Here is a 23,898-nt window from a genome sequence, read left to right on the forward strand (position 1 = left end):
CTCTCTCTCTCTCTCTCTCTCTCTCTCTCTCTCTCTCTCTCTCTCTCTCGTGTGTGTTCAATATCTACGATTTTTTGACACTAGGTCTCAAGGAGCTCACGTTGGCCTCAGCCTCTCTGGACTTGAGATTGGCCTTGATCTCCTGATCTCCTCCTTTTCCACCTTACACGTACTGGTACTAGAAGATTACACCCTTCTATACCCTCATGTTGCCCCCTGGCCTTGAACTCTCTGGACAGCTGAGGAGGGCCTTGAACTCTTGATCCTTCTGCCTCTTGCCTCCGGAGTGATGGGACTGCAGGTGTGAGCTACCAAAGCCTGTGGTTTGCAGATAATCATTTGTGGTTTTTAATAGTGGCACACTTACATGAAACCTCTACTTCTTAGAGTCCTTTGGGTGAGAGATGTAGAAATAAGCACATGGAAATTAGAGTCAGCAAATCAACACAATCCCACCTCATAGTTTAGAGACTGGGAAAGCTGAGATACTGACGTTCTTTTGATTGACAGGGACCCAGTCACCTATTTGACAGTCACCTATGGCAGTGATATATGTTTTTGATGACCATGACAACCTTGGGTTGCTGTAGGAAATCAGGGAGGTGTATCTGGCAGAGAATAGTGGGTGGTGGTGGCATCATGACCCTCCTAAGCAGGTAGTAGTGACAAGGCAAGAAAGAGTGGGAGTGGCTTAGTGCATCTATGTACTGAGGGTTTACTGATCACCTATCACTTGGTGGGCATGGTCTCGGACCTGATGGGGCATGGTAGATCCCTGTGAATGGTGGTGGAAACGCACAGGCATCCATGGAAGCTGGACAGTGTGTGGAGACAGCATCCTGGATTTGATGCTTCAGTGGACATTGGAAGGGGTGAGGGAGAAAGACTTTCCCAGCTTCAAGAAGCTCCTAAGCCCAGAGATGGGTGTAGAATTGGGGTTTACCACATCTAGACAGAAGGGCATGTGGAGGAAGTGGGGTTAGAAAGCGCAGACGGGCAAGGGGTGGACAATGCCGAGAGAAATGCTTAAGGGATAATAAACAGAATTAGTAAAAAGGAATAATAGAAGCCCTTTCACATCGTACACATGCGGTGACTTTGAAATGTCCCTTCTCAGCACTGGTTGTTGTTTGTCAGTTTGGTTGGACCAAGAGAGAGGAACAAACCAAGTTAAAGTGGACTCAGGGGACTAGGCTGGGTGTTAAAAGAAAGACCAGAAAATTGCAATGTCAGGGGAGGGGTTGCGATGAGGTTGGCGGGAGATGGCTGAGCGCCACCTTACACATCTGGGGACTCTCCAAGGACTTTCTTGTTTATTTTAGTTTTCAAAGATTCGTGTATTTTTATGTAACATGTAGGAGTGTCTTGCCTGTATTTATGTCTGTATAGCATGTGTCCAGTGCCTGCGGACGGCATCCGATCTCCTGGAACTGGAGTTACAGGTGGTTATGAACTGCTGGGACTTGAACCCATGACCTCTGGAAGAGCAGCCAGTGCTCTTAACCACTGAGTCATCCCTTCAGTCCCCTTTTTTGTTTTTGCTTTTTTGGTTTTTTTGGGGGGGAGGGGGCAGAGAACTCACTATGTAACCCAGGCATGGCTTAAATTCTCAATCCTCCTGCCTCAGCCTCCCAAGTGCTGTGCTCCAGCTGTTCTCAAACGGCATTTTATCATTTTATCTCACAAAATTGTGTAAGGTCATTTTCATATAAGTGTATAATGTACTTTGAGCACACCCACCTGACCCTCTCCTACCCTCCCCTCTCCCTACAAGGTCTTTAAAAACAGGAAGTAACAATAGATTTGGGTTTGGTAGAGACATTTTAGATAGATTTTAAAGATAATTATGAACTCAATTTGTGGCCACCTCCTTAATCCTAGCATCCAACAAGTTCAATCCTTAACGAATACTCACATCCAGTTGAGTTGAGGCATCTGGGCACACAGACGTTCAGGAAGGCCTTCTAGCTGGTTACTGACCATGGACCTCCGCACAGAGAAAACAACAATTAGATACAAAATGATTAAGCCACATCGAAGAGAGGAGTTTTTCTCTTTCACCATTTTGAAAACTGTCTTCTGTAATTTCTATTTCAGGATGAAGACTTTGTATATAAGAGTGCCTTCCAAACAGTGCTTTAAGTGTGTGTGTGTGGCAAGGACTAAGGGCCGGGTGCCGCCAGTCTTTGGCTGTGGGTGTACAGTGTACATCCGAAAGCAAATTATTGCTCAGTTTAATTTTATGAGGTAAAACTAAAGCAAGAAGCAGACAGTAACTGTGAAGTGCATCATCGCTTTCCTTGTGTACTGCAAGCCTGTAATGATTTCCAGCACCATTAGGTTCTCAAGATGTCTTCTCAGGGATGCATTAATCATTTATAGCATGAAAAAAACACACTGAAAACTGCATTAAATCCAAGATACGACAGGAAGGGGAATTATCGAGAACAAACAGTTCATGAGCATGCTAAGATCCATGATTAATTTATGATGCTCTAGTCCCTTTGATAAATGGACCAGGCATGATGTCACGTCACCCAGTGTAAAGGGACACAGCAACCCCTTGCCTGTCAGTCATCCTAGGATATTGGAAGCACAGCTATGAAAACATCTGTCGGTAGGGCCCTGATTTGGAGTTTTCTTTTGTTATCTCTGGGAGAAAGCATATTTCCTTTAGTGAGAATGGAGCTGGAAAGATGGCTCAGTGGTTAGGAGCACTGACTGCTCTTTCAGAAGGCCCTGGTTCAGTTGCTGGCATCAATGTGGCAGCTTGCAACCACCTGTAACTCTAGTTCCAAGGGATCTAATGCCATCCTCTGGCCTCTATGGGCACTGCATGAACATGGTGCACAGACAAACGGGCAGGCAAAAATACTCATACACAAAGAAATAAAATTAAACAAATCTCTTAAAAATGGAGTTGGACCCTGCTCCTGTGAGGTTCTATTACACAGTTTAACTAGGATGCTGGGAAACAGAAACAACTCCTTGATCAACCAGTGCTCATAGAAACATGACTTGGTGCTTTAGGAAAGGGCAGGAGATAAACAGCGCCTAGCAGGAAGCTTAGGCTACATAGCACAATGGGTCCAGCTGTTGCCTTTGACATAACAACAGTAACTACAATTGGCCCAGCTGTTGCCTTTGGCTTAGCAACAGTGACTACAATCGGTTCAGTTGTTAACTTTGACTTAGCAACAGTAACTCCAGCCTGAAGTTCAGCAAAGACAGGCCTGATGTTTTCTGACACCTTTTCTCAAGGGATTCTGTTTCAAAGGCAGGGGTACCGGAAGAGAGGATACTTACAAGAAGAACAAGGAGCTTAATCCAGTAAAGGACCTCTGCGAGACTCTGCTGATTGGATTGTCGTCTAAAATTCTGACAAGACACATCAAAATGTTTCCAATGTTAGAGACATTCCTGAACTAGACCCCGGGAAAATATAAAAAGACCACGAGAAATCTGCCTCTCCCATTGCCTGGCCCACTCCTTCCTCAGGGGGCACCGGTGTCTTTGCTCTCATTCGAAGAGGGAGAGGGCACTGTTTTCTCCAAGTTCCTGAAGCTCTTCTTGTAGTGCTTACCCAGTTGGAATGGATTTCTCTCTGCACCTGCCTGAGGAGCCCTGACTGGTTGAAATGGCCTCCACTAGCACCCTGCCTGCTGGTTGGCTGAATGGAGGAGGATTCACACACTCACCCTCGAATAGCATAACAGCTGTGAACTATTCCCTTCTAGAAGCTAGAAGGGGATCTCATGTCTTCATCACAGAGAAGAAATAACACGTGATTGAAGAAGCCGATGTGTTGAACCAGATTTAAACATCGCCCAGTGTTTGCATATGTTGGAACATCACACAGTACCTGCTACTATGAACAACTTCAATGTTTTTATATATCAGGTAGGAAAATTAGAAGACGCACTCCCTTAGATGGGTTATCTTTATCATGTGCTAATTTTTCTATTTATGAAAGACACTATGATTTTTTCTTTTACTTAAAAATGTTTGTATTAAATTATTATGAATTTCATACAGTGTATTTTGATTACATTCCTCCCCCTTCTCCAACCTTCCCCAGATTCACCTCTCCCTTCCATACCTACCCAAACTCTATTTCAGTCCAGTGTGTACTGCCTGTCTACCCTCTGGTGTGAAACTACCCAGCGAGGCACGGTGAACCTGCCCACAGCCACACCCCTAAAGAAAACCAGTTCTCCCTCTCATAACAACTATCGATCACCAATAGCTCCTCAGAGGGTGGGACTTCCTGCCCCTCCCCCATGCTGGGATATTTTGTCTGACTTGAGATTGCACAGGCTTTGCCCCTCCTTTCCTCATTTTTTTCTTTCTTTCCTTCCAATGGGAATCTGTTTTCTGAGGAAGAGTAGGATAACATTAAAACGGAACCATCAGGCAGGTGTGGTCTTTTAACAAACGCCACCGTGTACCCTTCCGAAAGAGTAGAGGGTAGTACAATTCCCAGAAAGTCACAGTTTTTAAAACGTGTTTTTGTTTTACGTGTTTGTGTGTTTTTCCTGGATGCATAGTTTGTACATTATATGCATGCCTGGTGCTTACAGAAGCTGGAAGTGAGGACCAAATTCCCTAAAAATGGAGCGACAGATTTGTGAGCAACCACGTGGACGCTGGAAACTGATCCCAATTCCAGTGCCCTTGGTCACTGAGCCATTTCTCCAGCCCTGAAATCACAAGTTCTTTAATCTTGTGATGAAATTATGCGTTCTAGAAGGTCTGTGCAAATGAAAAAAAGGGCAGGAGCACATTTGTAAGGAGCCTTGAGGGAGGAGGAGAAAGCATGCCATACAGTCAACAATCACTATTTGAAACTATGTTTCGAGGCAAAGGGAGATAGTGGCGTTAGGGACCAGGTGCCACCTTGTACTCTCGGAAGTCCATGGCACGTAGAACGGGGAGCAGAGCCAGAAGAGCACCGACTATGCGACAGGAGCACTTCCTGTTCATTCTGTGACGATGCTCAAAACAGTCCATGTAAAGAAGGAGCCACTAAGACCAAGGCCTGGCGTGCTAAGGAAGTTGGCTGCAACACTAAGCCCAGGACCAGGTTCACACTAGGTCTAGAGGGAGCTGAAGCCCTGGACTTTCCAGGAGCCATGCCAATCTGCAGACAACAAACACAGAGCCTTCTATGACTCTGCTTACTGTGGCTGGTGAGAGATGACTGGAGATGGAGCTGTTGGCTCAGAGGAGAAGTAGAAAAATGGCAGGTGTTGCTAGATTCTCCAACCTTTCTCTGAATGTCCTGGGGACCAGAGCAAGCCCTGGACCTCTCGCTTCCTAACTCAGAGGTTTCTAACAGAGGGCGGTTCTCCCCTTCCGGGGACACCTGGCAATGCCTGGAGATAGTTTTCTGTTGTCACAACTTAGAGAGGAGTTGCATTGCTGGCCTCGAATGAGAGGAGGCCTCCTGCCATGCATGGAACACACTGTCTTCTCTGCTTCGAGCAAAGAATTACAGAAGTCAAGATGTCCATAGCACTGGGGTCAAGGACTTTCCGTTCTTGGTGACATTGGATGGCTGCCTGACTTGGCAGGGCTGCCGTGGGGTGCCGAGGCTCCCCAGTAATAACATGGAGAGATCTCTTTTCCACACAACCATCGCCTGCCCCACTCAGGTCTGAATTCCTTGGGCAAAATACATCAGATTACATGTGAGTCAGAAACAGAAGAAACCAGAGACATCCCAGCCTGGAAACTATCCAAACATTGTGGTAAATCATTAAAACTAGGAGCATTTGTAGGAGAGAGGAGCCAAGATACTTACAGCCAAGAGAGCTGATGCAAGTCTTTGAATATTCCAGGCCTGAGAGCTGTTATGCAATTATGGCTGAGATATCTAAAAACAGTATGAGTGAGGTCATTAGGAAAACGCCACACACAGCCAGCCACGTACAATTAGACCGATTCGATCCTGAGGCCTGGGTATCTGCTGTTACAAGCACGTTCCGAAGGAGTTGAAGCAGAGGCCAGAGGGACCAGGAGGTGCCCGTAAGCTGGGTCACACTATGACCAGGGCAGGCAATGTGGCCAAGAACAATATTGGTGGCTCCTACATTTGGTCGTAGTAGAAAGAAAGGCAACCAAATATGTAGAGCAATTCTTACTAATGTCCTTTTTTGGTCACATTCTTGGTACGTTACTATTTTAAGAAGTATATATTCAATGCGCTATGGGGGAAGGATAAAATACTGAGATGCTGTGGAAGTGACCAACAGCAAGAAGGCAATATTAAAGATGGAAACTTTGGATAGTTAATTATTCTTGTGCAATGAGAAATTTAGGTCCCTTTTTGTGGTACAGGAGATCAAACCTGGTCTTTCATCTCACGTGTTAGGCAAATGCTGTGAGCTGCATCCTCAGCCCCAATATGAGAATTGTAGACTTAAGAGATCTTCCATTTCCCCACTCCCACCACTGAGTCTGCCTTTGTGGTCTCTTCTTCGAATGCTACCCATAAGATACTTATGAAGGAGTTACTCACAGTATTTGTAGATTATATAATCCAGAAAATGCTTTCCTGGATATGCGTGTGATGCAGTTGTGCTGGAGGTATCTGTAGGGACAAGACAGGAAAGTCAGGGGCTTGCGGTATACAGGCTTTCAGCGTAGATGGCTGTGTAATGCTCTTTCCCCCCTTTCTGCCTGAAGGCAGTGGGTGAAATCGGATCATAAAGCACAGTTTTGTTCTTATGTTGCTGGGAGGCATGGTGGCTACAAAGCAAGACAAGGCATGCAAAGAGGGTTGGCCATTTGTGATTTGGACCACTGACGTATAGTGATGTGTGTGTGTGCGTGCGTGTGTGTGCGCACGCGTGCGTGCGTGTGTGTGTGTGTGTGTGTTGCATCTAGTCTTCTTTTATTCCGTCAGGACCTCCAGCAGCCCTCCTTTCTAGCTGGTAGGAGTTGCTGACCCTGGAGACCAACCAGTCCCTCTACTGTATGTCTCAGCTCCAAGCTGAGCCTTTCGGTCCTCGGTTATCTCCATCGTGTTCTCACGCCCAAAGGAAAGGCCCGTTGAGTCTTTTCCATGTCAAGCAAGAAGCAAATATGTCAGCGAGATGCTCATGGTCCCAGCCACTGCCAAACTCCGACTGCCATGCTATGTCAGCTTTCAGACCTATGAGTCACAAAGCTATGGAAAGAACACACACTTCCTTATGATTCTCAACATGCAATAGGAAATTAACCCTGAATCTGTCTGCCCTAAGGCTGGCTGGGGCAGGAAACAGCTATACTATAGCAGTGACTACTAAGTATGTGGGTTTTGTTTTTGTATGGTGTGTGTGTGTGTGTGTGTGTGTGTGTGTGTGTGTGCGCGCGCGCGCGCGCGCGCGTGCGCTCGTGTGCTTGCAATGCTGAGGATTGAACCCAGGGCCTTGTGCAGGCCAGGCAAGTGCTTTACCACTGAACTACGTGGCCAACCCTACATTATCTATGGCTTTGATGTCTCTTATTTCCATCTGAATCAATGCTTACAATATTACACAAGGCTGTGCTAATTGTTATGGTATCCTACTGTAAAACCTTGGGAAGAACATGCATGCATTTGGTGTCTAACTAGACTTTACATTTTATTCTGCTGCACTGCAATTATTCCCTGTCAGAGCTTCTCAACTGCGACAGTTTGAATGAAATTAGCCCCCAGAAGCTCATAAGGAATGGTGCTGTCGGGAGGTGTGGCCTCGTTGAAGGAAGTGTGTCACTGTGGGGGTGAGCTTTGCCTAAGCTTCGCTCAGTGTCAGACACTTCCTGTTGCCTTCTGATCAAGATATAACCAGGACCATGTCTACCTACACGCCGCCATGCTCCTGCCACGGTGATAATGGACTAAACCTCTAAAACTGTAAGCGAGCGCCCCCCCCCCCCCCCCCCCCCCGTTATAAGCGTTGCTGTGGTTATGGCGTCTCTTCACAATAGAAACTTGGCTAAGCCACCAACCTTTCCTTAGCATCAAAAGTGTGTTACAAAAATGACAAGAACTGAACATCTTTGCGCCTCAAGGCAGCAGGATGAAAAGCCAAGATCAGCTTCTAGCTTATTAGCCATCCTCAGGGCAAAAGCAATCACACGTCCATGCGCACCCCCACGGCAGAAACTGGTGCTGATCCAGGGCACTCGAATCTCACCTGTACCCACCTACAAAGCACCAATCCCAGCACTGCAAAGGCAACCTGAAAGGAGGTGTGAACCCCTGCGTCCTAACCCCTCTCGCCGACCCCAAGGCCCGCTTGCTTCTTGCACTATGTCTGTGGGGAGACACATGCAGCAGAAATCCCTCTCTGGGCTTATGACTCCACTCTGAATAGGACAGACGGTCACAGAGCAGTCTCTGAACCTTAGAGGAATTGTCTGGACATCATGAATTTGATGGCAATATAAAAGAAAACGATAAAAGCACACACTATGTTAGTAAAGGCCAACGGAAGTTTCTCATCAATATAAAATCCACTACTCAAGTTAAGGCGGTTCCATTTTATTTGAGATGATTTTTAATCCGAGGGTGCAACACGTGCTTGTCCTCCCTCGTGAAGAGATAGGTGCCCTTGCAAATTGCGAATGCCACTTGGTGCTTTGACATTAGAAGCCAAAGGAAAGAGGCCTTTAAACTGCAGAGCTGTCTTATTCCTTCATTGCCTGCAGCTGGTCCCCTTCTCACCAACATCACTTAAGAATCCAGTTTCTTAAATAATGGAGAGTCCCTGGTCTTAGTTTTAGCTGTTGGCTGTCGCTGTGGAGCGACTGTGAGTCTCAGGTCTCAGGTCTCAGGCGTAGACTGCCACACTTAAGGCCTCTCCTTTGGTGTCGACTTTCTGTTTCCAGAAGAGCCATTTAGAGAATGCGAGAATGGAAACATGACAATTTGGCAAGAAATGCCTCTTTCGATTCCAAACCGAGACACGAGTCCATTAAAAGTCTCTCACACCGAACAGCTTGTCTAAGAGTAGCTTCCTGGATCACAAATCCCGGCTCTTTCAGCTATCAAAGACTTTTCAAGCGAAACACCAGGGTCTTAGGTACCAGACTAAAGCAAATAAATATCTTAATGGCTCGCATGCTCATAAACTATATTTAAATGTGACATTATGTACTTAGAGCCAGGCAGGCACCTTTAATTATGTTCCATTGCCTATGACTGATTGCCTTTAACAGGAACTCAGGTTAAGAAGAAATACCCAATTTTTTATAAGGATCGTGTTACAGTGAAGAAGAGGATCGCTGTTGGTTTCCATAGCAGTGATGATCAAACATTAGAGTCAACCCCATAAATTATATTTTATTTCTCTGAAAGGTCATCTCAAACTACTTTTTCTTCTTCTTCGGCTTTAGAAAATTCTGGAGCATTAAGAGATTATTAGGATAACAAAATCGATCCACAGTAAAAAGAAAATTTACATCCGTTGAGCAATGTTCATGCATCTGGCGATTAAAATTAAATTTTGATGAAGGAATTGTTTTTCCCTCCAGGTCAGGATGACCACAACTCTATGCTGGGGATTTGGAAGGGTCTAGACTGGAGACTCAGTGGACAGGAAGTTCTGTGCTATCCCGGGGGCGACACACAGTGTGTATCAGCAAGGAGAGTTAGTCTCTACCTTTTGGACCCTGAGGAAATTTGGGAGCTGAATTATGCAACTGTTTCCATAGTCTTCCTTCCATTGGCTACAAGCTACCTCTGGTAGGGATGTGGGCAGCGGGTGAGCAAGGACTTAGCTAGAGATGTCGGGTGTTAGGGCTCCTGTCTGAATATGTTAATGATCTCCATGCCTCCTTGGCTGCTCATCTGTCTCCACAAGCAGGAGACAAAAAGCACAGGATGGAATCCTGCCTGGGACAAGACTGTCTCAGCCGAAGCTCTGGGCCCTACTGACCAATCTCTCTCCCTCCCTAGGTTTTCATTGTGATGGTTAAGTACCACCATGCTCATCAGAAGCCCTGGCCTCTGGTTGTGATGCTCCTACTCACTAACTCTAGGTCTTAACTGAGTCCCTTAACCTTTGTACACGCCAGCTGGCTCATGTCTAAGGTGGTCTAATTAGAAATTCTTACAACTTCTAGGATACCTGATAATAGAATTTGTTAGCATTTGGATCCTAAATGTCCCCAGAAGGCTCAAGTGTTCAAGGCTTGCCTCTTTGCTGGGTGCTATTGAGAGGGACACAAACTTTAAGAGATGGGGACCAGAGGGAGGTCTTCAGGTCACTGGGAGCACTCCCCCTTTAAGAGAAGAGTGGGCCCCCAGATTCTCCTCCTCATTCACATCTGTTTCCTCATAAAGAGGTTTGATCTTCTTCTCACCACATGGTTCCAGGACAGGGCCTATCTGTCCTGCTCCGAGACCTCCCCCACTGGGATCAAATGAAACCGTCCCTCTTTATAAATTGATTGTCTCGGGTGTTTTGTGTAAGTGACGAAAAGTTGATTCTTTATTTGAATAGAGGTTGTCAAAAAATCTTGTCATTCTTTCTGTGATGCTGTTAAATTGCTTCTCTGGTGGATATCATGCATGCAGGCACAAGCACAGCATTGATTGATGAAAGGAGCTTGTGACTTTAAGAATTCCTAAGACATAGAAGCTTTGTGGCTCTGGTTTCCTCCCTAGAGGACCCTTGAAGCCTAGGGCTAATGTGTAGCTATGCCAGTGTGACGATGGCAATCTGATCAGACACTCTAGGACAAAGCAGATAGGTACTGACTGTGGGTAGGACTTCGTAGATGATGACCAAAGCCGGTACAATGATAGTGTCTACCCACACACAGCTCCTCCAGGTAGCCTTCCTCCAGGGGTCTGCTTCTTGTCTGAGGGTACCTGTCTTTAATTTCATGAACATGGAATCACTGATAGTGTTTCCAGAGACTTCTCTCTTATGCTGGGCGTTGAAGGATAAAACATAAAAACATTTCTGCCAAGGATCCAGCATGTGCCGCGTTCTTTTGCTGATATTGTTAGACTGATTATTGGTCCTCTTGGCAGGTGTAGCATCTCTAGAGACCCAGAGGAACTCTGCTCGGAAGGACTGGGAGACAATCACCCAAGCTGCAAATGGCCACTATACTGAGAATCTGTGAGTTTTCTACCCAATATATCAATAGAAGGCATCATGTTGACCAGTATAAGTATTTTTATTCTCTATACAATATGACTCTAAATACTCCAGTATGAAGATACAAAGTAGATTAGTGAGGGGCTGGAGAGATGATGCAGTGGCTAAGAGCTCTAGCTATCCTTCCAGAGGACTCATGTTCAGTTCCCAGCACCTAAGTGTGGCTCACAACCATTTGTAACTCCAGTTACAAGAGGTCTGTTGCCCTCTTCTGGCCTCTGTGAGCACTGCATGCATTTGGTGCACATAGGTGCAGGCAGTTCAAAGACTCATACACACAAAATAAAAATAAATAAAATCTCTCTTTTTTTTTTTTTGGTTTTTCGAGACAGGGTTTCTCTGTAGCTTTGGAGCCGGTCCTGGAACTAGCTCTTGTAGACCAGGCTGGTCTACAAATAAAATCTTTTTTAAAAAGTAAAGTGATGCTGGATGTTGGCACACACCTTTAATCCCAGCACTCGGGAGTCAGAGGCAGGTGGATCTCTGCGAGTTCAAGGCCAGCCTGGTCTATAGTGCGAGTTCCAGGACAGCAAAGGCTGTTACCCAGAAAAACCCTGTCTCAAAAAGCCAAAAAAAAGGTGATGATTATGAGATTGCTTTGTGAGGAAGGAGCAAAGCAAAGGCATTTGAGTCCTATCAAGTGATAGTTCATGAAACTTGAGGTGTTGGGATGGAGGTCGAGGGTTCAACACCAGGCTTCCATAGAGACCATCTCTCATGACCAGGTCTCGGTTATTGTTTCTCTTGAATTCTGAAAGCTTATGATCTCTTTCTTTCTCGCTGGATTCTATTTATATTTTATAACTAGGGTGTATTGGTATATTGTCTCCCCAGATATACTAAGATCATCATCATCATCATCATCATCATCATCAGTTTTCCTCCCATTGTCCTGGGAGTCAGGCTGTACCCTGTCACTGCATTTTAAACACAATGACTATTCTTGCCTGTGATTTTACTTTTTTTTTTCCAAATTAGAAAGCACATCCAGACCCTCTGATCTTGCAATGCCATTTGCAAATAATATTAAGGAAAGACTTGAAACTACATACTGAAATATTTTATCTCAAGTTCAAGTCAACGCTCTGAGAATGGTTTAGTGAGATCATACTCTAAACTATAAAGTGGAAACATAATCTCCTTTCCAGGGCTTTTCTTTCTAATCTTAAATTTAGAACCAGAGTTAGCAACACGTATAAAAATTATTCCGTTTTGTTCTCAGATCAAAGGTACCTTAAAACATCACCATGATTTCCTCACGAATCTACTTATAGTTACTTACATCTTTTTGAGCTCTGTGTACTTGCTGAAAACTTTGACTGGAAGACTGTGGATTTTGTTTTTCTTAAGAGATCTGAAATAAAAGTCAAAACAGTTTTCCTTGTTACGTTGGGACAAGCTTTCATGTGTCCCATTACATACCCCAGGCTAGCCCAAACTCTTCTTGATCTCCATCCTCTCTCCTTAGCCAGTTGCTATAATAGACTATGTAGGGTGTGATGATTTCACTGTCTCTCTTAGTCTCTGGAGAAAGAAACAAAACATAACAACAACTAAAAGAAAAGACTACGGAAGATATCAGCCACCAATGGGGGCATGACTACAGATTCCCGGCCTTAAATCTATTTCTGCAAAATTCAGGAAAGTTGGCACGATGTAGAACAGCTAGCTTTGTGGATCTTCCTATCCTGTGGTCTTAGAAGGATTGACAGCTTTAAAAACAAGATGACATAAGCCTGCTCCCTTTCTTCAGCAGCAAGGCTGCAGCAGTCACAGGACACAGTCAGGCCTTAGGACAAGCACTCCAGGCCACAGACTGACATCATGAGGTGAACATTAACCAGGCTCATCTAGGAGATCATATTTAAATTGTATTTTCCTACAGAGGAAGTATGTCAGCCTCATTGGTGACTAGTTTTAGGAGTTCCAGAGGCTGAAGAACACTGGCTGCTCTTGCAGAGGACCCAAGTTTGATTCCCAACATCCACAGAGTAGCTCACAACCATCTGTAACTCTAGTTTCAGGGTCTCTGGCACCCTCTTCTGACGACTGTGGGTATTGCACACATGTGGTGCATATACATCCTTGCAGGCACCACTCATATACATAAAATACAAATAAATAAATCTTTTAAAAATTACTTTCAAGTATTTGCTTATTTTACTATTAGTAACTTATCACTCTGGAACTACAGAGTTTTCTGTGGTTTTGGTGAAAGTTCTGCTACAAATCTACGGCTCATACTCACAGTAATGTCACATTGCTAGAAACCTTTGGCACAGCTTTTAACTCAGCGTTCATGCATTCCAGTTCGTTCTCTCTACAGGAACAGTGTGGCGGATACTGGCTGAGAACTAGGGAGAAGAGATAAAAAATTGTACCAGAAAAAAAAAAACAAAAAAACAAAGCCAGCCAACCAAGCAAACAAGTAAACAAAGCCAACCACATTTGCTTATTACAACTACTTAGTCAACTGCATAACAATTTGTATCTATTAATGGACTCCTTGAGCCCTTCATTCAAAACAATTAAAGATTCTCTCCAAATCAAGGATAGACCAATGGGGAGTTCCTCTCATTTCTAGCTTCTTTCCATAGTCACCTCAAAGACATTTAACATCTCATAGTTTAACATATAGAACAGGAGGGAACTACAATGGTAAACAAATAAAATCAGACCATGCATTGAAACAAGATGAATTTATGGTCAGTTCAATGAAAAGCATCATTTGTTAGAGTAAATCTCCATGGCGATGGCTGGACCAACTCAATTCAGGAGCCTGAAGCCATTGCTAAGTGAATGCTTACTGATGTTACTTTGGTCCGTATGGCCCTTGGGAAATGCGGTACAGGAGCAGAGAAAGATGGGGAGGATTTTAATGGAATCTTTAAGTTCTCCACTGACCCTATGGATATTTGATTTGATGCAGTTAAGAAAGTGAAAGTTAATTTTATTTATATTATTATTGTAACTGATTAGTGAGCTGTTTTGACACAGGGTCTTGCTACGTAGTACCTTACCTTCTGCCTTGATCTGCTGAGTGATGCTATTCAATATCTGTGACAGCGTGTAGACCCAGCTTCTTACTATTATGTGTTGAACTGTCAGTATAAATTCTTTCTAATTGCCCATCCTTTTTTTGGATCACAGTTAAAGTGAATTTAGTTGCATTTTGGCAATAAAGAGTCCATAATTATCACTGGGTCCCTAGTTCATGCGAGAGGTGTTCTCAGCACGTAATGTTTTTGGAAGATATTATGTGGTCTGCATGATAATTGGCTCAATCCAATAGAGATAATGTTAATATCTTTGGTAAATGTTTATTGACGTCAAGACTATTATGGCTGTATTGCTAGAGTGAAGGCACTTGGCAATAAAAGGATTTTATGTGGTCAAACTGGGCATGCCACTTAAAGCAGGGACATGATGGGGCTGATGGTTCAAGCAGCAATGGCTCAGTGGTTATGAGCACTGGCTACTCTTGCAGAAGTCCTGGGTTCAGTTCCCAACACCCACATGGCAGCTCACGACCATTTGTAGAAATAGGGGATCTGATGCAATCTTCTGGCCTCCTCGGACACCAAGCTTGCATGCAGTACATGTACATGCATGCAGGCAAAATACACACATTAAAAAATAAAAATAAATAAATCTTTAATAAGGCAGAAATATGGGCCCTTCTCCACCCTCCCCATCTTGCAAGGCAGTCATGCCCCACCCTCTTCTGTGGATGGTACTGGAAGGCCCTCATCTCCTTCCTCCTCAGTCTTCCTGAGACATTTCCTAGGCTCAGAGTCATCTCCCTGTCTGCCTGCACTTGATGTTGTGATACTCGGCATCATCTTCATTCTTCCTGCTCAGTTGGTCCAGGGATTTTTTTGGCCATAGATCCCTCTTGGTTGTGGATCTGTCTTGTACTCAGCAAGACTCTCTAGTGTCCCTGCTCAGCCTTCAAGACCTAACTACCAGGAGCCGCCTGTTCCAACAGTCTAAGAATTCAGACAGTCGCAGCCAGACATGAAGTCCCAGAGAAGACTTTCTTTTCTCTCCCGCGTTCTGCATCTGAAGGGGCCCTTTTTAAACATCTTGTCCTGATCCTGAGCTTCCTCTCTTTAGGGTTAAAAACTAAGACACACAAACAAGGACCCAGCCCAGTCAAACACGCAGAAAAGTCCTAACTGGTGATTTCCCACTGTGTGTGAAGCGAGCTCCCAAACGAGATATACTAGAAAGACTGTTAGAATTTTCAGTTATGTTTCTTACTAATCTTGTCATTTCTAAATTAGATTTTTTTCTGTGTTGTTGTTTTTCAAGCAGGGAGAACTTTTTAAAAGTGTCTCAAGGCAGAACTTTAGTCTGGATAAGCGGGTGCACAAGGAAGAACAAGTTCACTAAGAAGAGCAAGCCAAGCGCACAGGGCAGAAAGTGCACTGGCTTTTACTCCCCGCTTAGGTGACAGTGGCTTTCTCCATTGCCTGGGCTCCTGACCTCATGGTCTTTCATGATTGGCTAGTTTTTAAAGAATTGGCACAAAGAAAATGAAGTGGGGAAGGGGTCAGCTACTTTAGCTCAAGAATGTTGAAGGGCTTTTGTGTAAACAAAGATTTTTCAGGGTGTGTGTGGGGAGGGGTGGGGGAATTAATACTTTTGCATACTTGGTGGGACGGATAAAAAGATTTGAATTTCCTGTCAAAAACAGTTTGCCTAATATTTGGTAGAAAAGACTCATTTAATAGCCTTACCAAACCCTCCTATTCATTTAAACACTATTTTTTTTCAAAGTCAGTGAACTGTAGTCTCCTTTCTTCTATCCTGCCTTGGAACAAGAAACTTCTACGATGCGGGGAACCTGTGTGTAGTAACAGCTGGCTCAAGAAACCTGAGGTAGGCCCCTAGGACCAAGGGTGAAGATCTGCATCTGTTCCATCAGCAGTATGAGACAGCTCCCTCCCTGTGGTGGTCGCTTGGCCAGGAGATTGCCCTAGTCCACTGGGTTGGGAGGGCTGCACCAGGCCAGAAACTCCATTCTCTGGACCAGAAGGAGTTTTCTCTTAAGAGGCCTTCATGGCTATATTCTATCTCTCCAGGAACCCTGGAATCCTCTAAGAACCAGATTAGGGATCAGAGCTCCCCAACACTTTTGTATTTTTGGCCTCTGGCAAGGATGAAGCTGCCAAGGGCTCCTAGTCCCAACAACATTTAAGAAAGAAACTGGTCTTTACGCTAAACTACCTAGGTGATTTTTACCTTCAGTTATCAAATATTTATTTTATTTTACTTAATGTGTGTGTGTGTATGTGTTTGGATGCATGTGCCCCACATGTGTGCAGTTCTATAGGGGCCAGAAGAGGGCATCAGATCACATTGGTTACACACAGGTGGTTGTGAACCTCCATGTGTGTGCTAGGAACTAAACCCAGGCCCTCTGCAACAACAGCCAATGCTCTTAACCATCTCCTCAGCCCCAATTTTTCTTTTATCTTTTCATATGTGGACTCACTACACAGCCCAGGTTTGCTCTGAACTCAGGATCTTCCTGCCTCAGATTCCTGATTGCTGTGGTTACAAGTACAAGCCACTGTCTCTGGCTTAATTTCATTTCCATAGATTATGTATTGTTGGACAAGTATATGAGTTATGAACTGGTATTCTGCAGTGCATCCTGCAGTCTTTCTCAGGTATGGGGATTGTTTTCAGGGCCCTCGTGGATACCTAAATTCACAGATGCTCAAGTCCCTTCTAAAAGTGGTGCAGTGTTCGTATAGTTGTTACACACAAACCCCTGCATCTGTTAGTGTATCTCTAGAGGCTTCAGGACACTAATTATAATATGAATGCTGATGATATAGTTGCTATACTATATACGTATTTTTATATTATTATATGATTGTAACAGTATATAACAATATAGAATAATAGACATTATTATTAGCGACTAGATTTTCTGTACAAATTCAGCACATGTATAGTATTTTTAATCAAACTATTTCTGATTAGTAGTTGGTTGCATACACAGCTGTGTAACTCCTAGGTGAGAGCCCCAACTGTATGTGAACTGTAAGGGTAGAGTTTTGTTGTTGTTGTTTATTTCTTTGCTTGTTTTTCAGACAGGGTTTCTTTATGTATCCCTGGTTAGCCTGGCACTCACAGAAATTGCCTTTTTCTGCTTCTCAGAGTGCTGGGATTAAAGGTGTGCATAACCAGGCCCAATGTCAGTATAGTATTTAATATATGTACATTACACACATAAATGAAATTTATGTATACTAACATATATCAAACTATGTATTTATCTACACACACATACATGCACACACACACATCCAACTCTACTAGTAATATAGAGGTCAACCTCCACAGTGCGTGCCCCCAATCCTCTAGGGGCACGCTGCAACCTCCTGAGTTCAGCTCTGCCTCCCAGCTCACACTTGAAGAATCTCAGCACACTTACATAAAAGCATTGTGCAACCTGCATTGGACAGCTACTCGCAGATCTTACTGGCCTCGTTTACCTGCGGATCCCGTTACCTCTTCTATCTCCATCCGGGGACTTCACAGCCGCCTCAGTGCACTGCTTGGGAGCATATCCCCATTCCTGGCAGAGCCCCATTTCTTACCGTGGTCTTCCATGCCTCCCTGTGCAGCCTGGAATCACCATGGCTTAGTGAGGATGTCTTTCCGGCTACATGCGAGCTATTTGTGAGTTGGGGACACACCTTAATCAGAATTGTACTTCCTATGTTTGGAACATAGTATGAGCTCTTCGTTGAAAAAAAAAATCAAAAGAAATAGAACCTCATTGTCTGTCACCATTATTGATCATCTCTGTATTCCCATGATTGATACCTTGACACCAGAAATGAGCATGCATGGAAATGGACCAGTTCTCCCATCTTTTCGTCAGGCCCACAGGCAGATAGGACAATCATTACCAGCGAAATACATTGACCCAAAGGTAACTGAGCCACTACAGCAGTCCCCCCTTATCCACAGGGGACACATTCCAAGACGCCCAGTGGATGATAAAAACCAGAGATAACACCAAATCCTGTATTTACTGATTTCCCTGTGCCTACATGCCTCTGAAAAAGTTCAATTTATACATCAGGCCAGTGAGATTGAGAATAACCAATAACTCAATAGAAAAATCATAGCGATATCCCATGACCAATGTTACGTGAATGTGGTCTGCCTGTCTCAGGGCATCATCATCATCATTATTGTAAGCTGGAGTCCCAGCTTCTCAAAATGTTCATTTACTGTTTTGGGACCACCGTTGGCTGCAGTTTGTTGACACTATTGACAGCAAAACCTTAGATAAGGGGGGGCTGCTGTTCCCGGATAAATCCACGCGCCACAATCACGTTTTCTGCAAGCTGATACCGTCTTTGAACCAACACCACTTACAGCACTCCTGTGTTAATGTCACTTTACTGACATTTCCATGGACTGTGCCAAATATGGTCGCCCATCCACTAGTGTCACCTGTGGGGTGGTTGATACGCATCGGTTAGTCTAGAAATCAGATATCATACCACAAAAACAAAAGTATAAAAGTTTCATGAAATCAAATAAAAAAAAAGAGAAATCCTGCTCAAGCAACAGAATGATTTTTTTTTAAATCTAAAAATAGCAAGAGAGAGTTAAACACATACTTCCGGGCATTTCCTGCTTCCTCTACTCACAAGGATTTCAGACGTACATATATAATATGTATATAATGCAAGTATTGTTTTTATTGTAATTTCAAATGTCTTGGTAAGTAACACCTATTTTTAACACTGACATTTTGAGGCTTTGACTTGAGTTTTGGGGATTTCACAAGACAACTGCATTCTGAATTTCACTCTGCCTTGTGGAGATGGGAGGGCCTTGTGTAATGGGGTACTGAAGACTGATAAAAACTGGACCTTCCTTGTTTTGCTTTGTTTCTTGGGATTGAACCCAGGGCCTCACACATGCTCAGCATGGACTATCTCACTCCTTGCCAGATTTTATTTTTAAATAAAGCCAAAAGCAAAATGCCTTTGAATAAAGAGTGTTAAATCCTATCGAGAGAAATAACAGTGCCTTGGTTTGTCATGCCTTAAGGTCAATTTGTCATTTGCTATTGTAATATTCTTGTTTGATATTCCTTTTGTATTATCAAAATCGCATATGAATAATATATACATACATATTTGCAAAAACGTGCCTATTTTGAAACTTCCTTAATTGGGTATGTGCTATAGAAATGGTAAGATTTGCATTGTAATGACATCAAAGTCCACACAAATCAAAAAGTAAGTTCATGATCCCTGATATCTAAATTTATCTCTATTCCTTTCTCATATCCTGAATGGTGCTATCGTGGTATCTTTAATTGTATTATAAGCTGTTCCATGTGCCTTGTTCAGTCTGGGTTCAGAGCGTCCTCGTGGGGCAGAGAAGCGAGAGTGATCCTTGATTCCCAGGTAGCAAAGAGGAAATCTCTCTGAGTAGCTTGTTCATTGACAATCAGAGAACTGAGCCCAGACTGAGCGCCTGCTGTGTACTCTACAAGCCTACATTCTGGGGGCAACACAACGAAGGCGAGCCAGGCCTTTTTCTTAGGGTGCTCACATCTGCAAGGAGGTGAAAAAGTAACACACGTGACTCAACGTGGCGGGAGATTTACCCACGGGGATGCCTGCGCAGCTGTCTTCAAGGGGGAGGACCTGAACTGAGCCCTTTTTCATTTTCATTGCTCTGGATTGAACCTCCCGCCTGCTAGGCAAGCATTCTCCACCCCCTGAGCTGCCTCCCATCCCTCTGAACTGAGCTTGAAGGGAGAACAGGCGGGAGAGCTCTGTGGGAGGCTCGGTTGTTTCCCATCCAAGGAAAGGGTGCGTGAGTACCCGGGGCAAGACAGCAAGCTGCAGAATTCTGTTTGGCCCTCCAGGACATGGCGGCCCGACTCAGATGCTAGTGGGCCAGTGCTGAAGGAAGCCGGCCTTATGTGGCAGACTAGGAAGGTCTGAGTTACCGCGTTGACTGTGACTAACTTCACATATCAACCTCTCTGCAAACAGGCAGATTAGATCAGGCAAGATGTGTGATCTCAACACTTGGCCTGGGAGAGCCTGAGTGATAAACTTTGGAACCTCTTCACCCTTCACGTGACTCTGCTCAAGTCACATTGCTTTCGCAGGAATGTGACTTGACTGACGTTGTTTGACTCTATTTCAGTCAGCCCCAGGGCTTTTATTTCCTATGCTTCCAGAATTCCTTCCTTCCTTCCTTCCTTCCTTCCTTCCTTCCTTCCTTCCTTCCTTCCATTTTGTTCTCAATTCAAGTCACTTTAATTAAAGACAAGTTTTCCTTGATTCTGTCCTTACTGTCTCTTTCTTTGTTTGCTGTTCACGACCCCTTTCCCTCCAGATGTGCTCAGTCACCTAAGCACAGTGTTATTGTTTTCTTTGTCCATGTTGTCTCAGGAGCTCAAGGGCCTCGTTTCCACCTTATTTCTTTTGAGCTCACCTTGTCTCAGTGATATGGGGAGTTCCTGACCCATAGCTGACACGCAACGTCTGTCTGCACCATCAATTAATTCTCTAGGTGAGCTCAAGGCGGCTTATGGACCTTCTTAAAGCTGAGCAAAGCTATTGGCCACAAGGAAGCTTCTTCAGGTTGAGTTATGAGAAGCAAAATAATAAAATTTAGATTGCCATTTCAATTTTTGTGGGACCGTCGTTTTGACTTTAGCAAGCTCCATCTCCTAAAGTTCAGGTCATCCTCCTGAATGCAATGGCAGTGGTTATTAGGTCGTGCCTCCCAATTCATTACCCTCGCTCACTGACTGACCCACAGTTTGGGGGGTGGGGGCACAGGCACAGGAGGGGGCAGGACTCACCACAGCTGTCCTCGTCAGCACCGTTCCCGCAATCGTCCACGCCATCACAGTGAAAGGCTCGGGGTAAGCACTTGGTGAGATTCCCACAAGGAAAGTACCCTTTGGGGCACAGAGGAACCACCATACTGCCATCAGCCAGAACGACATCTGGTGAGAGAGGAGACAGGGTGGATACAAAACTCTTCTGTAAGGGACCAAATGTGAGTGCGGCTAGGCCTTGCTGGCACTGTCCGGTTTAATGTGAGAACTCCACGAGGCTGGTTCATCGGGGATCATTCTTAGAACACCGGTATGGAATAACACTGTCAGTTACCATGACCGAACCTCACACTAGCTGTCCCACGGGTGACCTGAAGACTCGTTTTGAACTTTTATTTCAGGGAGGTAAATGCAGAGAAAGCCACGGGTATTGTTCCACTATTACATGGAGTTGGGGAGGTATCGACTTCTTAAGATAGTAGGGTAAAACCGTGCTTAAATAGAGACAAAGAAATTGATTTATGCAGCTAATAGTTTTTTTATAAGAAGGATTTAAGGTGACAAAATACATATGCAGAAGGACCATGTAAATGAGAACTTGAGGGAGTGCCCAGCCTTCATTAAAATAAGGGGTGACAACCTTAGCAGTAACCCCTCTTGAGGAGTACCAGCACTCTGCTGGGTAGCTGTCTCAATTACTCCTTGACTCCCCCTAGAGCAGTGGTCCCCAACCTTCCCAATGCTGTGACCCATTAATCTAGTTCCTCATGTTGTAGTGACCCCCAAAATTATTTTTGTTGCTACTTCATAACTGTAATTTTGCTTCTGTTATGAATTGTAATATAAATATCCGTGTTTTCCAATGATCTTAGGTGACCTCTGCGAAAGGGTCATTTGACCCATAGAGGGGTCGCAGCCCCCAGGTTGAGAACCACTGCCCCTAGAGTGTGGCTGGTGTTGTGTCTTTCTGCATGTCTTAGCAGGTGGTAAACTAAGCATCTTGTCTGGGGTTGTCACCTGGGTGACTTGGCTAACGTCTCGTTCTACCTTCTGACTCCAGAGGCCACTGAGAATCACACTATGCAGGGATGGGAGAGACCATTCTGGAATCTGCCTTTCAAAGAGCAGAAGCCATTTATGAAGACAAACTAAGAATGGCCGTCTTGGGCAGAGGGCGTAACACGGGAACAAGTGTTGAGCCCATCCCTAGTCGAGCAGAGGGGTGCAGACGGGAGGTCCAACAACAATTTATAAGGTACCTACCTGCCAGGGAACAGGGAGCACAAAGCGATCCCAGACATTTGGATCTAACAAACATGCATTCAAATTTCCAGAAAAATAGAGACACACTCTGCACACATCGGCTAGCAAAACTACGGAAAGTCTCAAGGTCAAATTGGAACGTCACAAATTTTTGAGACTCTTGTACCCTGCGTTGTGTTTACAGTCATCCCCTCCCCTGACTCCTCCCAGATTCCCCCTCCCCTCCCTCCAACGCTGTATCCTCTCGTCTGTTTAAGCCCATCCAGTCTAATTTGTGCCGCCTGTGCATCCTTGGGAGGGGAGATTGGATGAAATGGTGTAAATGGTGAAGGGAGAGAGCCAGTCAAGGTTTAAATGGGGTGAGAGGTGGGAGGGCAGGGTAGAGGAGGGAGTACAGGTAGACACGAACAACTCTTGAAGGCCTTTCGGAAAAGCCTGTAGAAACCTACTACTGAAATACAGAGTACACACATAAGAAGAGCTGAAACGGCTCACCCTGTAACAGAACAACGGCATCCCCGCCGAACGCTGCAGGCTAATGAATAAGTTGAACGCTGAAAACTTCACAAACTTAAAGAGCGAGCAGACTGAAATTGCCACAGTTTATTAGGACCTACTGAAGGGCTGGGGAGAGGTGTTGGCCAAGTGGTCCTGAGAATGATGCCACCAGGAGACCAGGAGGGCATTTGAGGGAGTGAGGAGAACAATGGGTTTTAATAGGCTGTGGCTGGACTTGCCGTTATGAGCATCACCTACTGTGCGCTGGGTATTTCCTCCTTGTCTCACTGAATGCTAAAGACAATGGAGCTACTGGTATTAGGATCATTACATAAAGACGCTTTTATCTGGGTCAGGGGAAACACCAGACCCGTCTGTGCCTTCCAGTAGTTGCTGCCTTGCAAAGAGATTGCATCCCACAAGCGTTTTTTGGAGACTTCCCTGCTGGCCCTCATTGTTCACAGAGGTGCATTTATTATCAGGCAGGCGTTTGCTTGTGGGCACCCAGCCTGCCTGACTCAGCGCACACCAAGCTTCCAAGCCTGTGGCTGGAGAGGACAATTGCCTTTCCTGAGTTTTAAGCTCCTTAGTCAAAGATGACCTTGGAGACGAAACAAGCACACAAAAGCAGGGCAGCTGGTCCTCCCCAGGGACAGTGATGTCATGGAGCACGCTTGGAGGCTCTCACAGATGCGACTTCTGGAACCTTCTTGATCAAGGAGGCCCATCTAGAGTATGACCTGAGAATGCTGGTTGGGGGTGGGAATATGGGTGTGGGAGGGAGGAGCAAAAGAAGTGGAGGAGAGAGGCTGAGCGTGAGTGACTCCAACTGTTAATTCCCTTCCATGGTGGCTTCTTCCTGGGACATTTCAAGCATAAATGGGATATAGAAAGAAAATAACAACAGAACTCCACTCCTTCCTCTCTGTCCGCTGTCTCTTTCATGTCTGGTATTACTTGGTGCTCAATTATCTTTTTAAAAAATAAATTCTCAGCCAGCTGGTAGTGGCTCACACCTTTAATCCCAGCACTCAGGAGGCAGAGGCAGGTGTATTTCTGTGAGTTCGAGGCCAGCCTGGTCTACAAGAACTAGTTCCAGGACCATTAGGGCTGTTACACAGAGAAACTCTGTCTCGAAAAGCAAAG

General features: G+C 44.8%; 1 protein-coding gene across 1 annotated transcript in view; it reads right to left on the reverse strand.

Annotated features, from left to right (window-relative positions):
• Nucleotides 1-23,898, reverse strand: part of Rxfp2 (relaxin family peptide receptor 2) — an 85,997-nt gene that overhangs the window by 19,945 nt on the left and 42,154 nt on the right. The window contains exons 2-9 of the mRNA XM_075968945.1: nt 21,013-21,159; nt 18,549-18,626; nt 13,390-13,495; nt 12,424-12,495; nt 6,521-6,592; nt 5,804-5,875; nt 3,307-3,378; nt 1,916-1,987 (exon numbers count right to left, since the gene is read on the reverse strand). Coding sequence (XP_075825060.1) covers nt 1,916-1,987; nt 3,307-3,378; nt 5,804-5,875; nt 6,521-6,592; nt 12,424-12,495; nt 13,390-13,495; nt 18,549-18,626; nt 21,013-21,159 — 691 coding nt within the window. The remainder of the gene's footprint in view (nt 1-1,915; nt 1,988-3,306; nt 3,379-5,803; nt 5,876-6,520; nt 6,593-12,423; nt 12,496-13,389; nt 13,496-18,548; nt 18,627-21,012; nt 21,160-23,898) is intronic.

Source organism: Microtus pennsylvanicus, chromosome 1 (assembly GCF_037038515.1).
Source record: "Microtus pennsylvanicus isolate mMicPen1 chromosome 1, mMicPen1.hap1, whole genome shotgun sequence".
In the NCBI taxonomy this organism is placed as follows: Eukaryota; Metazoa; Chordata; class Mammalia; order Rodentia; family Cricetidae; genus Microtus; species Microtus pennsylvanicus.